Here is a 25708-nt window from a genome sequence, read left to right on the forward strand (position 1 = left end):
GTGGGTGTCCTGTGTCGTGTCCTATAGTCTCAGACAGGCTGTGTGTGGGAGTGTGCACCGGGCTCAGCAGCGTGCTCAGCCAAAACGCCAACATCTCTTCCACTCTCTCTCTCTGTCTCTCTCTGTCTCTCTCTCACACACACACACACACACACACACACACACACACACACACACACACACACACACACACACACACACACACACACACACACACAAACGCACGCACACACGCACAAAGAGGGGATACTGGGGGAAACAGCTAGCCTGGCTCTGTCCAAAGCTGTAAAGAGTAAAAACAATATGTTGTAGGTTGTAGAGGGGTTCTAGTATGTGCCGGGCTATTTCTTGGCCAGGAGCAGAAACTTCCTGGAGTCTCAGCTGGTTGCCTGGCAGTCTATTTGCCAGGAAGTTACTTCGCCAGTCTTCTCATATAACTCCACAAGAAATTCAATAGGCATATTTCCCAAAATGTTGAACTATTCCTTTAAGAAAAGCAGTTTGTGTGTGTGTGTGTGTGTGTGTGTGTGTGTGTGTGTGTGTGTTTCTATTTAATTGGGTGTGTACTGTATGTGCCTGACTTACTGAGTGTGTTCTCTGGTTTCAGGCCAGAGGTGTGTGTAGGTCACCGTCAGATTATGATCAGGGACGGCAGACACCCCGCCATCGACGTACTGATGGGTGAGCACAAACAGTATGTGCCCAACCTCACTGAACTACAGGTACACACACACACACACACACACACACACACACACACACACACACACAAAGACGTTTGTTTGTGTTTGCTCACTAACCCATTGAGGCAATTCTGAAACAAGACACAGACACACTTGATGAATACTCATACAGACTTGCATGGCACCACACACACTTCCTTGCTCAGTGCTGGAGTGGGTGTAGGTTAATTTTGCAACAGAAGCACAAGCCAATAGGAAGAGCAGCCAAGCTTTCAATCCACCCACCTCCTCAGCTGTGCAGGACAGCATGCAAATGTCTTATTCTGTCTCTCTCTTCGCCTTCTGTCTATGTCACTGTTACTCTCCGCTCCTCCCCTCCTACAGGGTGATGGCAGGAGAACTATGATAATCACTGGTCCTAATATGGGGGGTAAGAGCTCCTACATCCGCCAGGTGGCTCTGATCTGTGTTATGGCTCAGATGGGCTCCTACGTCCCGGCCTCTGAGGCCCGCCTGGGCATGCTGGACGGCATTTATACCAGGTATGAACACAAGCACATTGAAATCTACCTGTCTGATCCTTACGATTTTGGAAATGATAACACACGTTATGAGATGTAACTTGATGCTTCAAGGTTTCAAGGCTTCATCTTTTTCTTCATTCAAATCTGTACTGTGGCATCAAATAAAAAAATCCATCAGGTAAAAATAATGGTAAACATCCAGTATAATAAGATTCCCATTGGTGCAACAGCAGTTGAGGCTTGCTGTGAATTTGAAATACTAGATATAACCTGGTAAAGAGATATTGGATATAACATATTTGTTTTATAAGTATTACAAATTAAAAATGCAAATGTATTTGTGGTCATATTTTGAGTTTATTATTATTATTATTATTATTATTATTATTATTATTATTATTAATAATAATAATAATAATAATAATAATAATAATAATAATAATAATAATAATAATTCATCAACTCATTGAACTCATATTTATTACTATTATCAAACTAAATTTTTTTTTTAAATATAATTTAAAGAGGGCGGAGGGAGCAGAGGTGAACATAGGAAGTCGTGATGGATAGGACATATTATAAATGGTTTTCATGCTTCCTTACACAATCTTGTATACTACTTTAATAAAGATACTTTGGAAAATAATTCCACTAGGTTTTCATTCTGCTTTGCATTAAATACAAACATTTAAGAAAATTCAACAGCAAAATCTCCATCTAAAAAGGTGTGCTCTGGATAATCCACAGAACACATGGGTCAACAGTTTTCATTGAGGAGTAGTCTAAATGAAAACTGTTGAAAGCTGCAAGAGTTAACTGAGAAAGGTTTTATTCTTTATAATTTGGGTGAAAAGGACACCTTACTCTGAATCCTCTAACTTGTGTTTTGGCTTAATGAAGCAGTGTGGATTATACAGAAACACAAGATGGATAAAAGCAATCATTTGATGCAGCTGCACAGAAAAAATGAACACAGCTCGCTTGTACAGTAGTCTTTTGATGACACAAACATGAAGAAGCATATCAAAGATTAGACACCCATAAACAATGACACATTCACACTTTAAAACAGGTTCACAAATTAAATTAATCCATACAATTAATACATACAAATACTTATCTATACCTAGCCCGTAATGTAAAAGTGATGCAACAAGCTACAGTGTTTCTCTCTTTTTAGTGATGGATAGACACACAAAACACACTCAAGAAGTTATATCTGAGTGACTTCTAGCTTTGTCTCCGTGACAGGAAGACGATGATAGTGACCATGACAACACTGAAGGAGCACAACACACTTTCACCTCTCCAAATTACACCTTATTAGTGCAATTAAACAAAAGAACACAGGTAGATACAACCCCCCCACCCCAACACCTCATTCCTCTTGTCACCTTCGTCGTCTATAACATGGTTATTTCTAGGGCTGACACTCACACTAATCCTTTTGTGTTCCTTTTGCACACTGGAGGAGGTGTGTAAGTTAAAAAAAAAGATGAACAAGAGTTGTTTGACAAGGCCGGCTCTATTGTTCTGTCATGGTTCTGTGCGATGCAACTCTCTGTATCGTAGGAACCCTCAGACAATAAGACTTTGTTGTAGAAGATCTTTTTGTTCCCCGCTGATGATTATCTCATTATGATGAGTGGAGCAGTAAGCTCTGCATGTAGTTTCCAGGCCAATATACTCTATGGTTTCTGCTATTCTGCCTCTGCTGCACTATGTGATTAGACCTAATGGCTTGCAGATGTGTGTAATTGTCTTTTTTTGTGGGTTTAAGCATGTTCTTATGGGTGCCAGAGAGAGAGAGAGAGAGAGAGAGAGAGAGAGTGTCCGTTGGCAGTTTTAGACTTCATATTAGTGTAATGAGGTGATTTTGGCTGGTCCTAAGGGTCTATTTTACGATCAGGATTTAAGTTTAGGGTTATTAGAATGTTGGTGGACAGAAGTCAGGGACTGATCATAAAACTTTGAGATTTATAATTGTAGACAGTACAGAGCATATATTTTGTCATCCTGTAAACTGAAAACTAAAGATTTAAACTAAGCCAAAATAATAAAAAAACATTTAATTTTGCAAATTATTTGGATTTATGAATAGAATTAACAATATAAATGTATTTTTGTTTACTTTGAATAAAAAGCCCTTACATCTGATTTTAAAAAGTAAATACTACCAAAATCTTTTGAAATACAGTCGGCAAAACGCCGTAGTTCAACATTTTTCTTTACTAAATCTGAAGGAAATAATCAGACGATGACAAGCATGTTTTTCAAACAATTTCTAAGTTGTCCTCATCACAAACATGATTCATTTTCTTTGTAAATTAAGATAATTGATGCCTTCTTCTACCAGGAAATTGCATCTTTTATGAGCATGGGGACATAAATTCTGAGTGGAAATCATTTGATCTGCGTTGTTAGGGTGTTTTATGCCATTACTGAGTTGATAGAGATTACAGGAAATGAGGGGAGAGAGAGCTGTGGAGTGACATGCAGGACACATTCCCAGCTGGATTCGAACTGAGGACATTGCGGATATAAAGTCCTACGTCACCAGGGAGCCCCAACTGAATCTTAAAAAAATCTAAATTTAGCACAAAAAATAAGGAAATTTGTGTTTGGTAGATTATTTCTCTGTGGTAACAATGTTTTTTGGCAATAAAGCTCATACCGTTGAAAAGCCTGTTTAGTTCCCTTACAAATGGTGCCCCATTTGTAAGGAACATGCATTTGTGGGATGAGCAGTAGCGCTGACTATGTGGGTTGCGCTCATGAAAGATTTGCCAAATCTTCTCTGCCAATGCCAAACAGCTTATTCTGCCATTGTCTCGTTTGGTGTTTGGTGGATTGGATGATTGAAGTTTGAAGAAACAAGACATATTGGCAATTTAACAATTTATTCATTTCACAAACAGGAGCCTCAGTAACATGTGGAAGAACCATACACATCCACAACAGCCTGGCACCTCCTCCTCATGCTGGTCACCAGCCTGGTCACACACTGCTGTGGGATGGCATCCCATTCTTCAACCAGCATTTGTCGCAAGTCAGCCAACGTGGTTGTGTTGGTCATTCTGGCACGAACAGCATGCCCAAGCAGATCCCACAAGTGGTCAATAGGGTTGAGGTCAGGACTGCTGGCAGGCCATTCCATCCTCTCCACTCTCACATTCTGGAGGTAGTCTCTGATAAACCCATCCCTGTGGGGGCGAGCGTTGTCATCTTGGAGGATAGAGTTCGGTCCCAGATTGTGGAGATATAGGATTGCCACTGGTTGCAGAATCTCATCTCTATATCTCTCTGCATTGAGATTGCCTCCAATGATGACAATTCTTGTTTTTCCAGTGAGGGAGATGCCGCCCCACACCATCACACTGCCTCCACCAAAAGGTGTTACTCTATCGGTGCAGCAATCAGCATAGCATTCTCCGCGTCTTCTCCACACTTTGACCCTATGATCCAACTGCCGTAGGCAGAATCATCCAATCCACCAAACACCAAACGAGTCAGAATAAGCTGTTTGGCATTGGCAGAGAAGATTTGGCAAAGTTTTCATGGGCGCAACCCACATACTGCTGCTCATCCCACAAATGCATGTTCCTTACAAATGGGGCACCATTTGAAAGGGAACTAAACAGGCTTTCCAACGGTATAAGATTTATTGCCAAAAAGCATTGTTACCACAGAGAAATAATCTACCAAACACAAATTTCCTTACTTTTTGTGCTAAATTTAGATATTTCTTGGGGAATATTGGCAAAAAACAAAGAAAAGACTTTGAATTAGAAAGTAATAAGTGTCAGATTTAGGTCAGGGTAGTAGTGCAGCGTCAGCTCAGAGAATGAGTGTACTTAAGTCAGTGAAGGTCTACAAAAGTAAAGCAATACAGTATCGTGTGTGTGTGTGCCTTTGTTGTTGAGTCGGGTCTCTGAGAACGTTAGAGGTTAATATTCTCTTTCTCTCCGAAAAAAAGTACAACTAAAAGAGCTAATTAATGTCCACAGAGAAAACGCACCCACACAGTATCTGCTGTCCTCCCCTCACCTCCTCTTTTACCTCTATCATTCCATCTGTTTCTAATTGGACTGCTTGGCCTCTCTCTATCACTGAGATCCTGAGAAGCATTTGTTTTGATAATAAGCGTTCAATCAATTCACACTGCTGTGTCAAGCGTAACAGACACAGCGGTGGGAATTGCTTCATCTTGTGAGTGTGAGAAGTGTGTTTATGAGCGAGAGGGGAGAGAGACATGGAGTGAGAGCTTGCAAGTGGAATAAGCAGACTCTGTGGGTTGGGGGTAATGAGACGGTGCGTAGCTGTCTAATGGGATATTCTGTCTGAACTGATCCAGATGATTGATTATCAATGAGGATAAAGTGAATAATCTGGGGATTGGTTTAAAGCAGCATGCCACCTCACAGTCATCGTTTTATTTATTTTCCTGCCCACGCTTGTGTGTGTGTGTGTGTGTGTGTGTGTGACTTTAGCAGAGTAAGCCAGCAGTCTGGTGTGTGTGTGTGTGTGTGTTTCCTGGCTGCTGACAGATGTGTATGTGCAGGTATGCAGCTGCTGTGTGTGTGTTTTATTGTTGGTATTGAGTCCTGAAGGTTATAGATGGTTATAGAGCACATTCTTCCATCCCGTCATGGTTGTTATGGAAACAGCAAAAGGAAGCAGAATGTAAAACCATGTTCTGAAAAGGACCTTTAATCGACAATGGAGTCCTTGCAGGGATTACAGCGTGTTTTACTGAAGTTTTTCACAAGCTCCCCTCCCCTCAGAAAATGCAGTGACATTTTTTTCTTTTCTTTTTCTGTGTCCCAGAAATGTTGATAATATCCAGAAATACCTCACAAACGATGGTGAGTGTTTTGGTGCCAACGTGTCTTTGTGTAACAGTGTGTAGCCATCACCTTGGTGGGTGTTGTACAGCGATGTGTAACATGTTGAGCATGTGGAAAAATGTTGCATCGTAAATCGACTCATCCGTTCCTCAGGGTTTTACAGTGCTGCAGTGTCAGAGTGCCTATGCCATTCTTGTAGGCGGCAAGCATGGCAGGTTAGATCTTTAGTGTTCTGTAGGACTGTGTGGAGTTAACGCTGTAGAAATACACTGGAACGACAAATCTAAATGATTGACAAATGCCTTGTGTTATGTGCTTACTTTGATCTTCCTGCTGTACTGATCTAGATAAGAAGATGGGTTCTTGTGTAGCTTTCTTCTTTATTTAGATTTCCATTTAACAAAGTGGTCATTAGTCCTCTGTCTTCATCCTCTGTCCACATGAAACAATAATAAAAATAAAAAACTGCAATTTAAAATTATACAGCATCAATGGACCAACAAAGGCAAAACAAACCAAACATAAAAAATAAGGTTACTAATTTTGCAAAACAAATGAAAGCCTCAGTAAACAAACTGAACTCCATTCTGTGTCTTCAAAGTGAAAATAGATTTTTGCAGATTTTGTCATGTTTGTAATAGTGTTTGGCATTGAGGTAGGGCTTGGATTTTGGTTTTCTACCATAAAAAAAACAAGAAGTTTTGATTGACTAGAGTAGAGTGAGTGATTTCATAATGTATTAATACAAGAAAACAACTGGGCATTCTGAGGGAGCCACGAGTGTCAGAAAAACACTTGAAATGTTAGGTGATCATAAATTACTTTATTTTCAGAATAATTTCATTTGGCGGGAAAGGAGGGACTCAATGCAGAGCAGCAGTACACCCAGCTGGTGGATTGTGTCTGTGTTTTTCCTGTACATCTGTTCCTCAGTGAACAGACAGTGTGTCTTCATCTGATTCTGTAAGTCCTTCCTGCCACGCAGTATAGATCTGATAATGTCGTAATTTACCCTGATTCTTGGCATACATGCACACACACTATTAATTGGCTAATGAAATGCAGCAGCATGACTGCCACACCCCTCCCCTATATGGCGTATGGTGTAACCATGGTAACTTATGTGCTGGAGGCTCCTGTCGGTGGTTCATTGATACTACTGTACTGTGTGAAGGACAATCGGGACAGGAAAAGACAGATTTAGAGGTGAGAAAAGCTCACTACCAGATAGATGTGGCATCTGTGATCCAGCTGGAGTCTCTGCTCTGTCTGTCAGTCTGTATTGGTGCATCAGAGGAGCTCTCAAACTGGCTTTGAGGCTTGTGAAGAAATTAACGTGTTGTTATTGTATCTCTGTAACAAGTACATATCTATTGCCATGGACTCAACAGGTGGCAACATCAGTAGTGTTCAAGGTAGTCTTGTTCCACTGTTGGGAGTCTTTTTGATTTTCTGTCACTAGCCTCAATTTTGGCCTCCTCAGGTGACCGTGTAACATCATCAACCATAAGTATACTTACATGTGTTTGCCAATGCATTCATGACATTTATTCTAGGCTGTCTAGTGAATGTATTTAATGGTTTCTCATTACACATTGGGCCTCATGCAAGAACATTTTTGTATTCTTGTGTAGGAAGTTATAGCAGCAGATTATTGTCCATGGTTTTGTAATGAGATGTTCAACAATCTCATTTGGGTGTAGTGTTCAGGTGTCCACATACATTTGGTCACATAGTGTAGCTACCTCTTCTGTGGCATCCTCTCAGTTCAAAAATAAAACAAACCCGGCCACACATCGAGGTTTTGCTTTCAAAGTATCCATTGTCAATATTGTTGAGGTTCACAGACATAAAATAACATTTGGAAGTCTGCATCTGTTTTCTGTTTGTAAGACCTGATTGCCATTGATTGGAAATAAATACATAGTGATTGAACAATTGATAGTTGTTCAAGTTTGTTGGGCTGAATTTTTGAAACAAACTCCATCTGATAATTAAGGCCAATGTGAGTGTTTTTTTTAATTTTTTAAATCTGCGACGCTTTAGGCTAAAGAGAAATCCTGAATAATTGGAAAATAAAACCTAGAGGAATTTTGGAAATGACTGGATGTTAAACTCAATTAACCTGAGATGGCATCAGAAGGGAGGAGGTGGAGAAACCAGAGTTTCACAAGTTGTTACAATGTTAACAATGAGTGAACATGGTTCAGTTCATGGAACAGTTCATACTGTGACACGTATGACACATGACGAGGAGTGAGAATGAGACTCGGGCCATTTTAACTTCTCCACACCATCACCCACACCCTGCAGCTACATGTTGACTTCCTTCTTTTTCTTCTGTTCAGTTTAAAAACAAAAAAAGAACCTCAGGGTGTTCTAGTTATTCTTTCACACTTTATTTGCACACCTCCTTTTCCATCTCACTTTTTCTTTTCTTGGTACTTCTGTAAGAAAACAAGGAGCAGGTTCACTGATTGAAAAGTTATCCATGTGTCTCTCTGTAGGTGTTTTTTATTTTAATTTTAGAAGATCAAAATAATTATCTCACTAGCTTCAACTTTGAGATCAAATAATTTAATATCGATTTTATATTTTATAATCGAAGCATGAACATGACTTCTAAAAAAAAACAAATCAAAATGATTAGATGATTCTGGCCTTCTAGTACTAAAGTATTGTAGTACTGATACTATTATTGTCCTCTGCCCTATGTTACCTTTGAAGGAGCTCAGAAATAGAATGAAAAATGAAAGAACTTGAATATTTTATTTCTTAAAGAGTCAGACTTTCAAACTAACCCTGAAAACAGTCACCATCTCAAAAACTAAAAGTATTATGCAATCCGATCTCAGCATAACTCTCTCACTCTTTTACTTTTGACCTCTGACCTAATTTTTTCTTTGTCTGATTGGTCATCAGGATGGGGGCTACAGACAACATCTACAAAGGGCGCAGTACATTCATGGAAGAGCTGACTGAAGCCTCTGAGATAATTTTCCGCGCAACCGAACGTTCATTGGTCATCCTTGATGAACTGGGACGGGGCACGAGCACCCATGATGGGATTGCCATCGCCCATGCCACCCTGGAGTACTTCATCAGAGATGTAAGTGTGTGTTTGTGTGTCTGTGTGAATGGAAAGATTTGAATATTAAAAGAGGAAATAAAAAGAGGTGAGAAATGAGAGGCAAAGCATTGATGGGACATTTTGGTAGTGTGACTACTGAAATACAAAATAATGTGACATACACCCTGTTGTCAACCACACACATATTATTCTTGTTGCTAAATCCACCAGCATTGTTGGATATTAAGGCCAGCCCAATTAACCATCAAGCTAATGACCTAAAGAGGTATGTGTATATGCAAAAGTCTGATTATGTGCTTGTTGTTGCTCTGCAGACTGCAGTGATTGTTTGTTTGGAAGAGAGAGACGAGGCTCCAGAGAGGCCACAGAAGCTTGATCTATAATGTTGATATTCTGATAGAGAGAGAGAGAGAGAGAAGCTTGATCTATAATGTTGATATTCTGAGAGAGAGAGAGAGAGAGAGAGAGAGATCCCTAGGTACCTAGTTGTTCAAGGGATGTGTGTTGTACTGCAGCATGTCTCATTTACTTCTCATGAAACACCCACATAACCAAGGCTGATGACAGCTTGTCCAATGTTCACTTTTGCACTCTCAAGGGATCAAATGTGACCGTAGGCGTCTATGTCATTTCTTAATGATATGTTTCCTGCTCATTTTTGTCAGCTTTCGTTAAAATGATGTGTACGGAAAGCATAAAAGTCCAACTTTAGCCAGCAATCGAGACCAAAGGGAAGAGAGGAACTGGTGCAGAGGTCTGCTAAAGAGTGCAAGAAAAATGGGGCTTTCCAGCTCAAAGTACTTGGAATCAGTATTCCTACGTGTGTGTCTGTGTGTGTTCTGCTGGGATTATGTGAACTGGCACAGTCAGGTGCCCTTCGGGGGGGTTGCACAATGATTTGTATGTCCGTCATTGCAGAACAGATGAGGGAACGAGGAGGGGGGTGTTTGTGTTAGTAGGGGGGGGGGTATCAATACCGACATTGGCAAGTCATTCGTTGTTCCCTTGTGGAAAACCCACAGCACTGGTTTGTACCAATTTGTGTTGAACACACATTCAATACTATAAGCGCAGAAGACCCATTACTACAGTTTGACATGGACTGCGTGCTTGAATTTGTGGCATCACTTAGGACACACAGCTGTTCCATTTTCTCTGGGGCTGTAGTCTCTCTCATCCCGCCAGTCTTTTAGCAGCAGGGAATAAGGCAGATGAAACGGGGTGCACTAGCTAACTAACTTAGTTTGTTGACTACCCATACAGCTAACGTTACATGGCAGATCACATCATCATCATACTAAAAATAACTTTATAAGTGGGTTAAACATATAGTTGTAATCTTCATAACGGTACCGTACGGTTTAGCCACCAAGCATTAGCATGAACCACTTGTCAACGTAGTGAGCTGGATTGATATTGAAATATCATATCAATAAATAAGGTCTCTATTACACACACACACACACACACACACACACACACACACACACACACACACACACACACACACACACACACACACATACACAAAGACAAAAACTACAAGAAACACACAATTTAGTGAGCGGTACAGATGTTTTGTCTTAACAGTTGGGTGGTGTGTGTGTGTGGTATTAGTGCCCTTCAGGCTGTAGCTTCTCTGGGGATAATTTGAGGAACTTTGTTTCTAGCTTTCATGGATAACACACCACCAGCTGTTTAGCTGACACTCAATGAACTACACAAACCACTGATTCAGGGTGCAGCTCCCACTTCAGTCCACAGTGACAGATACCCTTGATGTGTTACATGAGTTTGACCATGAAAGCATACTGCTGCCATCTGGGTAATCAGAGCTAAAAAGTTGTTTATTTTCTGTTTTCCACTGCCTTAGTCAAAAAACTCCAAATTGCCCTGAGTTACCCCTGCTCAAATATAGATGAATAAACATTTATCTTTGCAAAACTCCTTCCAGTTTTTATGTTTTGCCAGTTCCACATTAATCTTTGGAGAAAATCCTGGGGTTATGTAACATTGCTGGAAAACAGAGAATGAAAATGTGTAAGTATCAGCTAATGCAGCTGGCAGCTGCTGTTCGCAGAAGGAAGGAGTTCTCTAACTACCTGTTGTATAACAGCATTGATTTGTTAGAAAAGCCTTGCTATTAAAGGAAAGGCAAACAAAATAAGTTAGGTATTATATGGAAAGGCCTCCTCAGTCAAAAGAGTCTTTCATGCTCACTCCTCTTCCTCCTACTCATCCTCCTCTTCCTCTGCCCTGTCCTCCTCTTCCTCCTCCTCACCAGACTCAACTGTTCACGTCAAAAGTCAGACTACTCCTCATTTGACTCAGTTGTTATAGTAACACACCTTTTCCTGTACCCTAGCACTCACCTGAGAGGTCTTTAAGAATGTAGATGGGTTTCATAACGCCACTCAATAAAAGAGACAGCCTTGACGCAGAAAGAGAAAAAGAAATGGAAAAGCAGAGGAGAGTATCACTAAAACTAGGAGTCACTTCTGATGGAAGTTTCTGGCTTTTTTAGTGAAATCACGACCAGCACGTGGTTGGTTCCGTCAATATTTATCCAATTTAATTATTTTCTAGTTGTGATGTGTACCTCCATACTGTCCACTTCTTTAGCCATTACTCTTAGCTTCACTTGGACTCTCGCTTTTATTCACGCCAACAGCAGGTGTTATTCACATTAATCTCATCACTACACATCAGTCTCCACTCGTACCGTGACTCAGACTTGCAAGTGACTGCACTAACTGTGTAAACCAGGCAGAATCAGGCCCAGCTTTACACTTGGACTCACAGGGGAACTAGAACTCACTAAAACTTACTTTTGGATGCATAATGAGTACATTTTCAGTAGAATGTATCACTCCATGTGGGCGTAAATGGTCTGATGTGCTCAAGCTTATGCACAAAGCTCCTACGAAGACCCACTGCTCCACTGCACTCTGCACTGCTCAGTCTCTGCATTGCACTCGTATTCAGCACATGGGGAAGATGCTTGTCAGTTTTTCTCTTAACTCATTGGGATTGCATACCTTTGTCCTTTTTTAGCTATGCAAGTTTGATTGTAAGAATTTAGTTGGAAGCTTCGTTGCATGCCATACATTGTTTATAGCAGTGGTTCCAAATGTGGGTGGGGTCCCCAGAAAGGGATCGCAGGATACATATCGGAAGGGTTGCAAGACGATGCAAGAAATAAGTTTTCTGTCATTTTCTGTTCATTATCCAGTTGTTCATTTATCTGCATTATGTGGCAACATTATTACAGTGGTCATTCTCATATACATTTTATTCTTGATTGTTTTTCAGACTGATCTCAAGAAGTGGCGTATGTATGACACACCAATTCATATGCCACTTTGGCGTGTTATCAAGACGCATAATCGCTTTTAGCGTGTTTATCAACACCGTTTGGCCTCCATTGACTTACATTACCTTGCGATTGCGTGTCAGTTTACGCCATAGCGAGTAGTATGAAAGGCCGAAAATATGCGTAGGGAGGTTGGTTGGGGTGGTGGATGGGTCAACCACAGGACTTTCACCCAGGAGACCGGGGATCGTGTCCCGCGTGTCACATTTCCTAATCCCAACCGTCGCTTTCTTCTTTTCCTAAACCCAATCCCGTTCTTCTTTTCCTAAGCCCAACCTGTTTGCTGTATACGGCGTAGACGTACACGCGGATAGCTCCAAATGCATACAGATAACACGCCACTTGGCTTTACAAAAGTGGCGTGTATGTTTACGTGAAGTCATGATATCACGTTGTGTTGTTGTTGACTGCAATTATTGGTAAATTAAACTATTCTTATGTGATATGTGCATCGAAGTCAACTTTAAGGTATTGCGAATCCCAATTGATAGGGATATGTTTAGGACTAAAACTAATAATTATTTTAATTATCAATTAATCAGTTTATTATTTTTAAGATTGATTGATTGATTCTTTTGTCTAAAACAATGTCAAATAGTGAAAAATGGCCATCATAATTTCCCAGTCCAACATGATGTCTTCAAATTGCTTATTCTGACCAACCAACAGTTTACAACCTAGATATGTTACATTTAAAATCATCAAACCCTAAAAGCAGCAAATCTTCACACTTTGAGAAGCTAAAAGTCAATAATAATTTAAACAAATAAACGATTATCAGAATTAATGAAAATAATTTTTTGTCAATCAACTAATGGATTACTGTAATCAACTAAATGTTTCAGCCCTTGATTTGTGATTCTGGTATGGATTTTGGTAACACTGTAATTCTTTGTAGTGTTTGAACTGTAATTTCAGTCATCAGTTTACAGTAAATGTGTCAGATTTAAATAAATCACACTACATAGTTGTCCAAATATCTTTTGCTTTTTGTTTAGTGTGCTAACAAGTTAGTTCTGATCTACTTTGAATAAAAGTTATCTTAATGCTGGCATGGACAGGGGCACAGCTTGCTTGCTTTCTCTTTAAAACGTACTTGAAAATTCACACTTTATTGTGCTAACTGTTGTGTGGCAGGTGTTGCTTAAAAAGTTATCTGAATCAGATTAAATCCGTTCCATGTCCTTTTGCCCACTGGTTTAATGAAAAAAACAGAGAAGAGCATTCTGTTCTCACTAAAAGATGAAATAAGTTTCCCACGTGAATTTCAGTTGTCTTTTTTGTTTCCACTTTAAGAGATTTATACACCCACAGTATACACATTTTTAAATTGTATAAGTTAATGGATGCAAAATTCATTTTCCCCATCACCCCTACTGGTCAGAAAAAAAGCACAAATACTGCACCAAGACCAACAGCTTTTTTTGGGGGGAGACATAAATAGACAAGTGATATTTGTCTCTAAAAAGCCTGTGTATCATTTTTTCCTTTGGTCCACACCAAATGAACTGAACTACAGGTGTGAAAGCACCCTAAGGCACAGGTCCATGTCACCATCGTGAACATTCTGTCCATACTATTGCACCCTGGATGTTGCAAAAAAGACAAACACTGTTGTACCAAATATTACCATTGAAATAAAAGAGCCAATATGGCCTAAAGGAACTTGTATTCTTATTCTTATTCTTTATTTATAAAGGACAACACACATTAATCAACATTTCTGTAAATGTGCCAGTGTTAGCCAGCCGGCTAATTTTCAACTATAGTCCTTTGGCCAGATGATTTTAGACCAGAACAGCAAGAAGCAGCAAGACATTGGTACAGGTTAAACTATACAGATAGAAGTCAACAAGACGGCATACAGACCACTAAAATAACAAATAAGCTTTCTCAGTTAGCCATGCAGAGCTACAGGAAGCAGCAAGACATTAGCATAGCTACACATCAAACAGTATCCACATTCAGTATAAGAAGCCATTAGAACACAGCCAAGCAACATAGACCTAAGTCATCTTCTAGCACCGTTGAACCATGCAAAGCTGTAACAAGCAATAATGAAAAGATGAAATAGGCTATAGGTATGTATAGCCTATTTAGCCTATGTAAATAGGTATGCACACCTCAGCGAGAGCTTAGTCGTAAGGTGAGGACACAAATGGTGTTGATTTGAGTCACCTCAAACCTGCTCCTCGGGATCAGATTACAGAGTGGAAGCACTCTTGCACGCAAACACACATTCACATCTTTGACAACATATCTCGACAGATGTGCAATGAAACAGACACTAATTTGGAGCTCAAAACCTGTCGGATATGTATTATATGAGAAGAGGTGAACAAGTTCATGTAATGCAGAGAAAGTGTTATCTGTGGATATGTGGCCGATCAGCAGTCTGTCAGAGATTTTATTTGAACCTACGTGACAAGTGAGCCGAACAAACACATCTGGACCCGGCCTTCTTAATGTTTGACCACTCCAAGCATTCCTTTATCTCTATCAGCAAATTAGTTTAAATGTATTAGCTTACATTAAGAGTGGATATTTATAGATGTTCCTCTTTTTCAAGTCCCAGGCTACCACTATTTATAATCAGAGAGGCCGAGAAATGTTGCCTGCACCCTCCTTTTTCTATCTTCAAATTATATATTTTTGTTTGTTTTTTAGTCATCTTGGAGGATTGGGAAATTGAAGATTAAACACACCAATAAAGCTGGATTATATTTCAAAAGAAATCCACTTGATCTTCAGTAAGTCTTCTAGGGCTGCAACTAGTTTTTATTTTCCTTATGAAATAACTTAAAGATGCACTAATCTGCATTTTTAAATGAGCATTGGATCAAATAATGAAATATAGCTTATAGAGGAAAGATAATTAAGAAATTACTCTGCATTTCCCCACCGGTCTACAGAGCGTTTTTAGTGTCTTTCCGCTCATTGTTTTGTTTTTCTAGCCTGCAACTTTGTTTTGGTTCAGTCTCACAGCACTCATCAGCGTTGTTTCTTGCAGAAGCAAGGTGGTCAGTCCACCCGTTCATGCGTGTGCGGCCATATGAGTGTGCAGGTCTGTCTGTCTTTGTTTGAGGCATGTGGGAGTTACCATGCACGTCTCTTTCAGAGGGAGGTATTACTAGTGACATGTGACCTTTCTTAGACCGAGCGGTTAGTGAGACGATTCTGGAGCTAGCCGAGTCCTGCAGCCGCTGGTCTGCTGCGATGATGTATGACTCAGGCCTGCTTCACCATGAGAGCTCATACACTGTTATAATTACTTTCATCATCAACCTTCGTGATTATTATTATTACTAACATTTTTGGGATATTTAATCCGGAATTAGTTATTGTGTTTCAACAGTTTGCCACATTGTCAAGACTCAGTTTTTTGTGTTGTGTCCTCCCTACTCCCATTCACACGTGATTGGGTTGTTAAAGTAAGCAGGAAATTGTTGCATTTGTTTTAGTGAAGAGCTCTCAGCAGCTGTCCTGAGAGTGCTGTGCTGAGAGAAATAATGTTTGTTTGCATGCATTTGAGAGTGAGTGCCCCACCTGCTTTTTGTGATTTTCACGTCTTCACCCTAATGTAGCCTTTGGGTGGCTCCCAGGCCTGACAGAGAATAAAGAATAGCGGGATGAGGAGAGTGCCTTCACTTTGCTCAATCTCTCTCCAGAGCCTGAAAGGCCAGGTGTGGTGTTTACACTGAAAGGCAGAAAACCGAGTGATTGATTGCAGACAAAAAAACAAAAAACAAAAGACTGATTGGGGGGAAAAAGTGACACAATACTGTATGTATGTGTTTATATTGCTGGTTATATTCACAAATTTCTTCAAAGTATGGTACATGTAGATACTATGCTCTTTGTGTTTCAGCTACAGCTTTTGCATAATGCAACATTTGTTATGATACCTACCTTTTGGTAAATTCATTACTTTATCTCTCTTCTTTGTCTTTTGTCTTTCTGTTCTTTTTTCACCTACGTCTCCCTTTTGTACAAAGAGAAATAGTAAAATTAATAATATGATTAATATTCACTGAGGTCAAAGGACAAAATAAAACATTTAGTAGTAATAGAATAGAATCAATATCCTAATGTTAACTGCATATTAATCATATAGTTGTAGTAAATGTAAAGATGCATATTGTACTGTATATAAGGGCTTACAAAACCCTTTTTATAGTCAAAGGGCTGGTAAAGTGAGTGCGGCAGTGTGCTATGGGGAAGAGCTTGCTTTGAAGATTAGTTTTTGGTTTTTCTTTTGTTCTCTTGGGATGGCAGCGTCTGTTGGTTCACCACTGAAATATCTCAACAACTATTGGAGGGATTGCCATGAAGTTTTGTATAGACATTCAGGGTCCCCAGGGGAAGTATCCCAATGACTTTGGTGACTTTGCCTCCACTGACACCTGCACGTCAAAGTTTTCACTTGTCCACTGAAATGTCACAATGGTTGCCAAACATAATATGAAATATGAATGGGCAGCAGAATTTGTCTCCTGCCCAGGTAGTTATCTGCCGACCCTTAAGGTTCATCTCATGTTGGGATCCCGACCCCCAGGTTGGAAACCATTGAATACATGGATTGCCATGAATTTTGTATGGACATTCATGGTTCCTACTGACTTTGAGGATCCCCTGACTTTTAACTTTTATTTTAAGTAAGTAGGGAAGGGGCCATTGCAATATCTTAACATTTACTTAAGTTTTTACATGATTTTTCTGCATTCTTTGCACACTGTAATCAGATTTAATCAGCTTTTGTTTTTCACAGGCACTCTACAAAGCTGTTGAGTAGGTGGGAAGGTGGTAGTTCTGTTGTCAGTAAAACCAAACATAGCAGGTCATTACTTTTACCTACGTATAGAGACGTCTTCGACTGTCGGAGACAGCAGTGAGCGACTGCAGTGGGAACATTCCTTCCTGCAGCTGTGCTTCTTTCTACCCCTCGACTGAATATTTTCTTATCCAATGTAAACATAATGTACAGATTGCATTTACACCTGACTGAACCTGTTTATGCCATTTTTCTGATTTTTAGCATCCAGAGAAGTCTAGGCAACAGGTTCTCTGGCAGCTATTCAGCCTTTGAGACCTGGCAAAAAATGTAAAACTTCGCTCTCTCCTTCCTTTTCTTAGGTGAAAGCCCTCACCCTGTTTGTGACCCATTATCCTCCTTTGTGTGAGTTGGAGCGGGTGTATCCTGAACATGTGTCTAACTACCACATGGCTTTCCTACTCAATGAACCTGACATTGCCACTGACACTGACGGTATGTGTGTGTGCATTGTTGTGTGCGTATGCAAATGCTTTCAATGTTTTTTTGGTGGAAATTCTGGGTTTGACTATTGCCTTGCTGGTACATTTAGAACAATCTTACTTTGGCATTTTCTAAATCATTATCACATGGCATTTTACTTAGATTTTTAACGTGTGTGTTTGTGTGTGTTGTGTGTGTTTTGTGTGTGTGCGCGCTCGCTGACAGACGGAGAGGTTCAGCCAGAGTCCATCACTTTCCTCTACCAGTTAACTGAAGGCGCTGCAGGGCGGAGCTATGGCCTGAATGTGGCCCGATTGGCTGACATTCCAGACCCTATACTACATACTGCTGCACGCAAAGCCCGAGAGCTGGAGAGCATGGTCAACGCCAGGAGGTACAACAGACACACATATTCACCCTGACCATTTTTTAAAGGGGGACTCCACTCATTTTACCCCCAAAAGATCATTTTGCTAGTCATGGGAAGTACAATTAAGCCTGTGGAAACATTTGTATAATATATTTTGTATCTCTGGAGACTAAACAAATAATTTCCAAAAAACCCTGCTAGCGTTACAAACTGGAGTTGTGAAAGTAGTGGGTGTTTACCTGGCAGGGTTAGGGTCTAAGTGGGCATTCAGACTGAAAACAGCTTTGCTTGTTGGTTGGTTTTATTTCAGGTACTGATGAGACAGTGAAATCCAAGTCTAGTTTGAGTAACAGATCTGTAAATTTGAATTCTGTAATTGTAATACTGACACAGGATTTTACAACTCTGGAAAGTTATCATTATCTTTCGTCACGTGATTGCGAGGTAAACCGTAGAAAAATATGCTGGGCAACCCTGTGTTTTTTTGCTGGAGCCCCTTGCATTGGTGCCCCTGCTGCTTTGATGGTTTGAAAGCCACTTAAAGGAACACGCCGACTTATTGGGACTTTAGCTTATTCACCGTAACCCCCAGAGTTAGACAAGTCGATACATACCCTTCTCATTCCCGTGCGTGTTGTAACTCTGTCTAACGCCCCCAGCGCTAGCTTAACCTAGCACAGATCCTGGAGGTAACCGGTTCCAACTAGCCTACTGCTCCCAATAAGTGACAAAATAACGGCAACATGTTCCTGTTTACATGTTGTGATTTGTATAGTCACAGGGTGTACAAATAACAAGGTCACTATGCTTTTACTATCTAGTAATTGTTGACTCTATTACTCCAACTCTGAGTGAACTCCAGGCGAACTCTCTGCTCCTCAGCACAGGGCTTCAAGTGCTGCTAGCAAATCACTCTGCAGAAGTAGCAGTGCTTCGCCTTTCTGAGAATATAGTTCCCAGTTTGTATACGGTTAGAAGATGGCTGTGTCTCATGTGACCTTGTTATTTGTACACGCTGTGACTATACAAATCACAACATGTAAATAGGAAAATGTTGGCGTTTTTTTGTCTCTTATTGAGAGCAGTAGGCTAGTTGGAGCCGGTTACCTCCAGGATCTGGGCTAAGCGAGGCTAGCGGTGGGGGCGTCAGACAGAGTTACAATACGCACAGAGATGAGAAGGGTATGTATGGACTTATCTAACTCTGGGGGAAACTGTGAATAAGCTAAAGTCCCAATAAGTCGGCGTGTTCCTTTAAGACAAAAACACTATCAAGTTGAATTGTAGGAAATGTAGGATCCAGTATTTTTGGAACTTGACCCATATTAAGGACTTAATTAAGTTAGAATATCTCAGCTTCTGCTGCTTTGATTTTTTTTTTTACTTTGATTTTACTTTTCTCTCACAAATCCCTCAATTTTGAAAGATTACTACTAAAATGCTAGAGTATCCCTTTAAAGGTATTGTAAGTGATGTTAATCCAATACACTTTTTTTTATAAATATACATATGTCAACAATCTTTGCGCAGAATCACTTACTGCACCTTTAAACCCCCTTATAAATCAAAAAATATCATGTTTCTGCTTTTGGAGAGTTTTTTTAATACTGTTTAATACAAACGGAGCTTGACAGCTGAAAAGAGTCAAACGTGTGTCATGAAGAAATAAAACTCAAAGCAGCTCCACAGACACTAAATGGGACGTTTATTTAACACTCAAATGAAAGTGATTAAATTATTGTGCTAACATGTCCGAACCAGAAAATGTACCAAAATTCTTGGAAAATAAGACTGGGTACAGATTACTGGGCCAGCTCAGATTTAGGAGGAGAGACAAACCTACACGCAGGTTTATGATGGATGTTTTCCAGTTTATAATTCCTCGACCGCTGCAAAACTTTGGCCTCTTTGATTCTGAGACATGCAAAACCAGTTTCAGTTGAGTTTTCTTTCAAAAATGTTTTGGTGTCAACTTCATTTTAAAAGTTTTTAGAGATTTCTCATGATGTCTTAAATGGATGCAGCCATTACCAGAGATGTGGTGTGGGTTGCCAATATCTACTTTTATTTAGCTGTTTGCAGTGCAGGTTTTTCAATAGTTCCTTGTTTAGAGTTCTGATTTTAAATTGATGTTCCTAATCTGTTCTAATCCAATTTTAATTAATATAATTGTGCTGGAATTGGTTAAATTAAAACCAAATTGAGTCAATTCAGTCAGATCTTTGTCATGGCATATTTTCTCCCAAAAGGTCCAAATCTTATTTTCCATGACTAATTTATTTTTTCAAGTGTTAAGAAGAATGCACAAGTGCACACTAATACAGAAAGGAAGAGAAAATCTGTTTTTTAATGCTGATGTAGACAATTTTTTCTATTAGGATGAACCGCACACCATGCACAGATGTTCCGCTTACGATTGAGTTAGGATACAGAAATACAGAAAATTCTTAGTCTTTTGCTGTCAAAGCATCAGCATATTGCACTTTCTCCAAATACAGTCTTCTGTCTCTGTAAATTTGTACACTGCATCTCCTCGCTTTGTAAGGGACAGCCTGCTGGGTGTTGAGTGCTTAACCTCTTCCTAAGTAATCCTCCCCATATGAAATATCTGCCAGCATGCACGCACGCACAAACATGCACGCACACACACACACACACACACACATGCACACGCACACTCTATCAATGTAATCCTCCCTATATTAAATGTTTGTCCTTTGTTGGAGTGAAGCCATGATGAGTGCACAATAATCGTACACAGAGGAGTTGAGCTGCTGGTCCGAGGTTATGAACAGGGATTTTATTGTACTCTCACACAGCTGTGTGAGAGTACCATGCATTTAGGCACAAAACATACAGGAATATGACGATATACAACAGTTTTATATACAATATTTTGTTTAAAGCAACATTTCTGTGTCTTTATCTCTGTCTCTCTAGGAAGAATAAAAAACTTCTCTCAGATCTTTGGAGCATCTCGGACAGATCATCTCTCATGGAGTGGCTGCGGTCAAACTCTTGACATCACTGCAACAGTTGTCAACACCATCAGAACACACACATGAAGAAGAGAGGATCCAGCTATCAGTAAATGAGAATGTTCAAAGAACAATATACTGTACAAGGAAGTACAGAAGTAAATCTTGTTTCAGAAAAAACTCAGCACTGATGGAGTGAAGTGGTTGTTGCTGCTCTCTGTGTGTGTGTGTGTGTGTGTGTGTGAGAGAAAGAAAGGGTTTTAACTATCTCAGGATCTGGTTATCACCATCAACTGTGTTGTAAGCTAATTGTCGTAACATCAATTAATACCAACTGATCAAGATTTTACCTAACCAACTATGTGTAACATTAGTGTTATGACAAACTTGTCATACTTGCTGGTCTTTGACCTTAAAAAAAACTCCACAATTATAACAGACAGTCACGATGGACTGTTAAAAAAAGATCAAAATTGATGCAGTATTTTTTTCATTCAATGCATTGTTTTTCCTTTTCAATATATGACACCTATATTACCCATAATGCAACTTGAATGCTGACAGTTTGGTTTGAGATTTGGGTGTATTTTGCTATTTGCGGTTAAAATGGCCTTGAGCCTCTAGCCTCAAGCAGAGATGAGGAGCCGACTACAGAGGTCTGTTAAGATAAATTCTTCCTAATGGTGGATTTCCACCAACTGCGGAACGGCTGCGGATCGGCTCCACTGTGTGTCGGCTCCGTGCTCTGCCGTCCTTCAATACCCACCAGGTCCGTATTTGTTGCGGAACGGCTGCGGCCATGACTGACAGCTGAAGTCACTAGGACCCACGAGATCTCGCAAATTCACGTATGATCGTGCGATATAGCAGGATGTAGTTTCTATAAACAGAACCACAAAACCAACAACAGTTTGTTTCCATTCCGACTTCAGGTCTGTCTCCGCCCATTATGACTTTTTCAAGGTGTAGTGCTGGGACGGAGTCGGAACGCAGCTGTTCCGCAGTCAGTGAAAATACACACATTGACTTTAATGGAAACCTATTGACTCCGCCGCCGTTCCACAGTTGGTGGAAATTGGGGGTAACTCCACAACTCCAGTTTTTTGGTTTCCATTTTTGAACTTGTAGTCTTCAGCCCCAACTGACGTTGTCTGAAGTGACATCACATGAGGCAATTTTTAAGACTTTGTGCAGCTCCCTCTGGCGCCTCAAAAGGCTTTATACAATTTATTTTTTTACATAATTTGCAGCTGTACTCCACAAGACCCGTAGACAGACTTTACTGTTTAAAATCTGTGGCGTTTCCCTTTATAAGAACTAGGCTGCAACATTTCTGACAGAAAGACTGAAAGAAACATTTTGACATGAGGAGGCTTTAAATTGTTACACAAGGTTTTATCAAGGTTAAATATTGATATTTGTACTGTATCCATTAATGTATTCATTAGTATGTGCTCTTTGATGCAACGCTATTAATAATGCAGAAACAAATCACATTTGCCACTGAGAAAATCTCAATTGCAACACACACACACGCGCGCGCGCGCACACACGCGCACACACACACACACACACACACACACACACACACACACACACACACACACACAACCAACCAACTCACGCTCCGCCTTTAATTCCGCCAACTCCAAGATCAGCGCGCATCGCCAGTGAGAGAGAGAAAGAGAGACACTAGGGGGAGTGTTTGTGTGTGTGTGTGTCAGAGAGAGAGACACACGCTAGTGAGCGTGTGTGTGTGTGTGTGTGTGTGTGTCAGGGAGAGAGAGAGAGAGAGAGAGAGAGAGAACCACTGTCAAAGCCGATTACAGTTTATCTTGTCTGTGATTCTGTCACTGTGTCCACTTGAGGGTTCTCCCTTTGTGAACGACACGCCTTTCGCTTTCTCCTGCTTGTTTGTTGTTTGTTTGCCGAACAGCATGGATTTATTCTAGTGTTTGTGGGACTCGGACATATTTACTATGAGTTCCTTTGCAGAAGCGCTCCCGTCAGCGCGGCAACTTTTTGGTGCGCCACGGTGCCACTGAGCCGCGCGTCTCTCGGTGGGAAAAGTTCACACGCAACCTCCGGCGAACATGGGCTCGCGGTGAAAGCTTCGGTTGTCTTCTTTCTTCCAACCCGTACTACAAAATGCAGAAGAGCGTCCGCTACAACGAAGGGCACGCGCTGTTTTTATCAGCGGTCGCGCGTAAAGAAGGGACTAAGCGCGGCTACCTTAGCAAGAAAACGGCGGAGAACAGCCGATGGCACGATAAATTCTTTGCCCTCTACCAGAATATACTGTTCTACTCCGAGAACGAGCAGAGCGCGAGACCTGCCGGGATATACCTGTTGGAAGGATGCACCTGCGAGCGCTCGCCGGCTCCCAAAATGTCCACTGCTGGAAAGGAAGCGCTGGAGAAACAGGTGAGAGTTTTAAAAGAACAGGGGGTGTCAATCCACTAAATCCTGCTGTGAATGAAAGTTCCCACATATTTTCTTATTTTATGGTACAACTTCCCAAAATCTGCTCAAAGCCCACTGACATCATTATGGTGCAGTCACTGATTAATATGTAAAGTAATTAACATACTCCAAAGTGATAAATATATGGACGCTATTATGTTGTGTTTCCCATATAACCCATGGTTTCTACAGATATTTATATTGATTATTGCTTGTTTGTTAAAAAAAAACAATAATGAAAACTACAAGTTCAAATTTCATCACACTCAAACTGATGCCCATGTAAAAAAGAGCAAGTGGCTCATGCAGCATCAGACTGAAGTGGCTGCGGCAGCTCAGCCTCTTCAGTGTCAGCAAGCCCTGCAGTGTCAAGTGCATCATCCCCGAGCAGGTGATTATCCTCCAAACATTCAGATGTGCAAATGGGAGCAGGCTGATAGGAGAGTTAGGTTTCCCACAGCATGTTTTTTTCAAATTAACACAAAGAAAAAAAATTATTTTACTCTCTTGGCTTGTTGATTTTCTCTCTGAGGTCATGAAATTTGCTGACCGCACCCACAGAAGGTTCTTGATTTGTAACCTGTTGAGTGTGAACCCAATAGTCTGTCAAATTTTCATCATAAACTCAGTGAAGTTATTCTAAACACCACCTTGTGACTTTATCAAACAAGGTTGACATGTCTTCTTAGCTCAAAGTCAAATTAATTTAGAGTCTGACTGTAGGAAGCAACTATAGCAATGCAGCAACAGGTTCTTTAACACATTTTCATTCTACATGTTTAAAATGCATATTTCATATTTTTCTTGATTCTGCACTGCAATAAATGTACATCACCAAAAAATATTCCCAGGATGCCATGTTTTTATGGCTGTAACATTGCATCAAATATTAATGTCTTGTGCTTCATTCAGTTGCATATACTGTAGCGTGGCATATGTAGTATCTTTAGAAATCTTGTGATTTGAACTACACTTTAAAATAAAGTTTAAGTAATAAATGCTTGTCCAACTTGCATTTGTAATGGTAGAGCCACTGCTGAATCCTGCAGTGCTGAAAAAGTTAGACTTTAAAGCAGATATATGCAGGGAAATATTTTGGGCAAATCTGTTCCTGGAAGTTGTCTCAGCATTGTTGCTGGTAGATATTGTTGCTAGGAAACATTGGAATTACCATTTGCACATGCAATTCATTGAGAAAAAATGAAACACACGTGAATTGGTCACAAGTATATTATCCATCCTATGGTTATCTCAATCAAAGAATCAATTTCAAAGAATCAAGAAAGGATTTGTTACAGCAAAAACAACAACAACCTTTACCTCTACTTATTATTTCTATTATTTCTGTTCCTGATCCCAGTTTTCAGCTGGCCTCGGGGACTGCGTCCCACAGGCATCATGCTCATTACAATGTAGACACACTGGAGAACATTGACAGTTTGAGCAATAATTAAGGAGACAGTAAGTAAATGCACAATTAATCATATGAGAGGTGTGGAGAGGTCAAAAATAGCCACCAGAAAATATCCATCCTCGCTGTATCCCTCCCACTCATACAGTAGACGTGTGTTTCTTTAAATGTACAGTATGTGTAAAGACAATTCATTCCAGATGTATGCAAATGGAGAAAAGGCTTAGGGAGAGTGTGGTTTTAATCAAGTCATACATAAAGTGAGAAGACTATTTATTTCTGTAATTGAGTTGTTATTAATGATGATGAAAGGAGGACAAATCTCTTTTTGAGGGTAAAATTACATGTGGTTCCAACCTCTTACATCAGTACTGATGTAGGCCATTAAACCTGTCTCTTCTGATGTTTCCGAGCTAGGCAATTATGATGTCTTATTTTATCCTCACTTGCACTGACTGTCTCACTCTCCACATCTGTCTCACTCTCACAATACAGCTGTGATGTTTAATTAGGGTTATTTTCAATCCGCCCTCAGCTTAAACGTGTGCTGCAACGTAACTGTTCAACAACATAGCCATGCACACAAGAGGCATAAACCAAATAACGCTGACATTTTATGTGGTTTATGAAAGTGTGTGTGTGTGTGAGAGAGAGAGAGAGAGAGAGAGGTTTTAGATGATCAAGTCTCAATCAAGAATAATTTCAGAGTTTAGT

At 40.2% G+C, this 25708-nt stretch overlaps 2 protein-coding genes across 6 annotated transcripts in view; both read left to right on the top strand.

Annotated features, from left to right (window-relative positions):
* msh3 (mutS homolog 3 (E. coli)) overlaps nucleotides 1-21304 on the top strand; it is a 42860-nt gene extending 21556 nt beyond the window's left edge. The window contains exons 19-25 of one of the 3 annotated variants that reach the window (XM_035991389.1): nucleotides 608-722; nucleotides 1068-1225; nucleotides 8977-9163; nucleotides 17380-17496; nucleotides 17652-17784; nucleotides 17998-18166; nucleotides 21083-21304. In XM_035991389.1, the coding sequence (XP_035847282.1) occupies nucleotides 608-722; nucleotides 1068-1225; nucleotides 8977-9163; nucleotides 17380-17496; nucleotides 17652-17784; nucleotides 17998-18166; nucleotides 21083-21164 (961 nt within the window). In that variant the 3' untranslated portion in view covers nucleotides 21165-21304. Of the gene's footprint in view, nucleotides 1-607; nucleotides 723-1067; nucleotides 1226-8976; nucleotides 9164-17379; nucleotides 17497-17651; nucleotides 17785-17997; nucleotides 18167-21082 lie in introns of those variants that run through there. The other 2 variants (XM_031305362.2, XM_031305364.2) reach the window with 2 other exon arrangements.
* A 1393-nt stretch (nucleotides 21305-22697) lies between these two features.
* rasgrf2b (Ras protein-specific guanine nucleotide-releasing factor 2b) overlaps nucleotides 22698-25708 on the top strand; it is a 49733-nt gene continuing 46722 nt past the window's right edge. For 2 of the 3 annotated variants that reach the window (XM_031305358.2, XM_031305361.2), the window contains exon 1: nucleotides 22698-23544. In XM_031305358.2, the coding sequence (XP_031161218.1) occupies nucleotides 23269-23544 (276 nt within the window). In that variant the 5' untranslated portion in view covers nucleotides 22698-23268. The remainder of the gene's footprint in view (nucleotides 23545-25708) is intronic. The other variant, XM_035991386.1, reaches the window with a different exon arrangement.

Source organism: Sander lucioperca, chromosome 2 (assembly GCF_008315115.2).
Source record: "Sander lucioperca isolate FBNREF2018 chromosome 2, SLUC_FBN_1.2, whole genome shotgun sequence".
NCBI classification, from domain to species: domain Eukaryota; kingdom Metazoa; phylum Chordata; class Actinopteri; order Perciformes; family Percidae; genus Sander; species Sander lucioperca.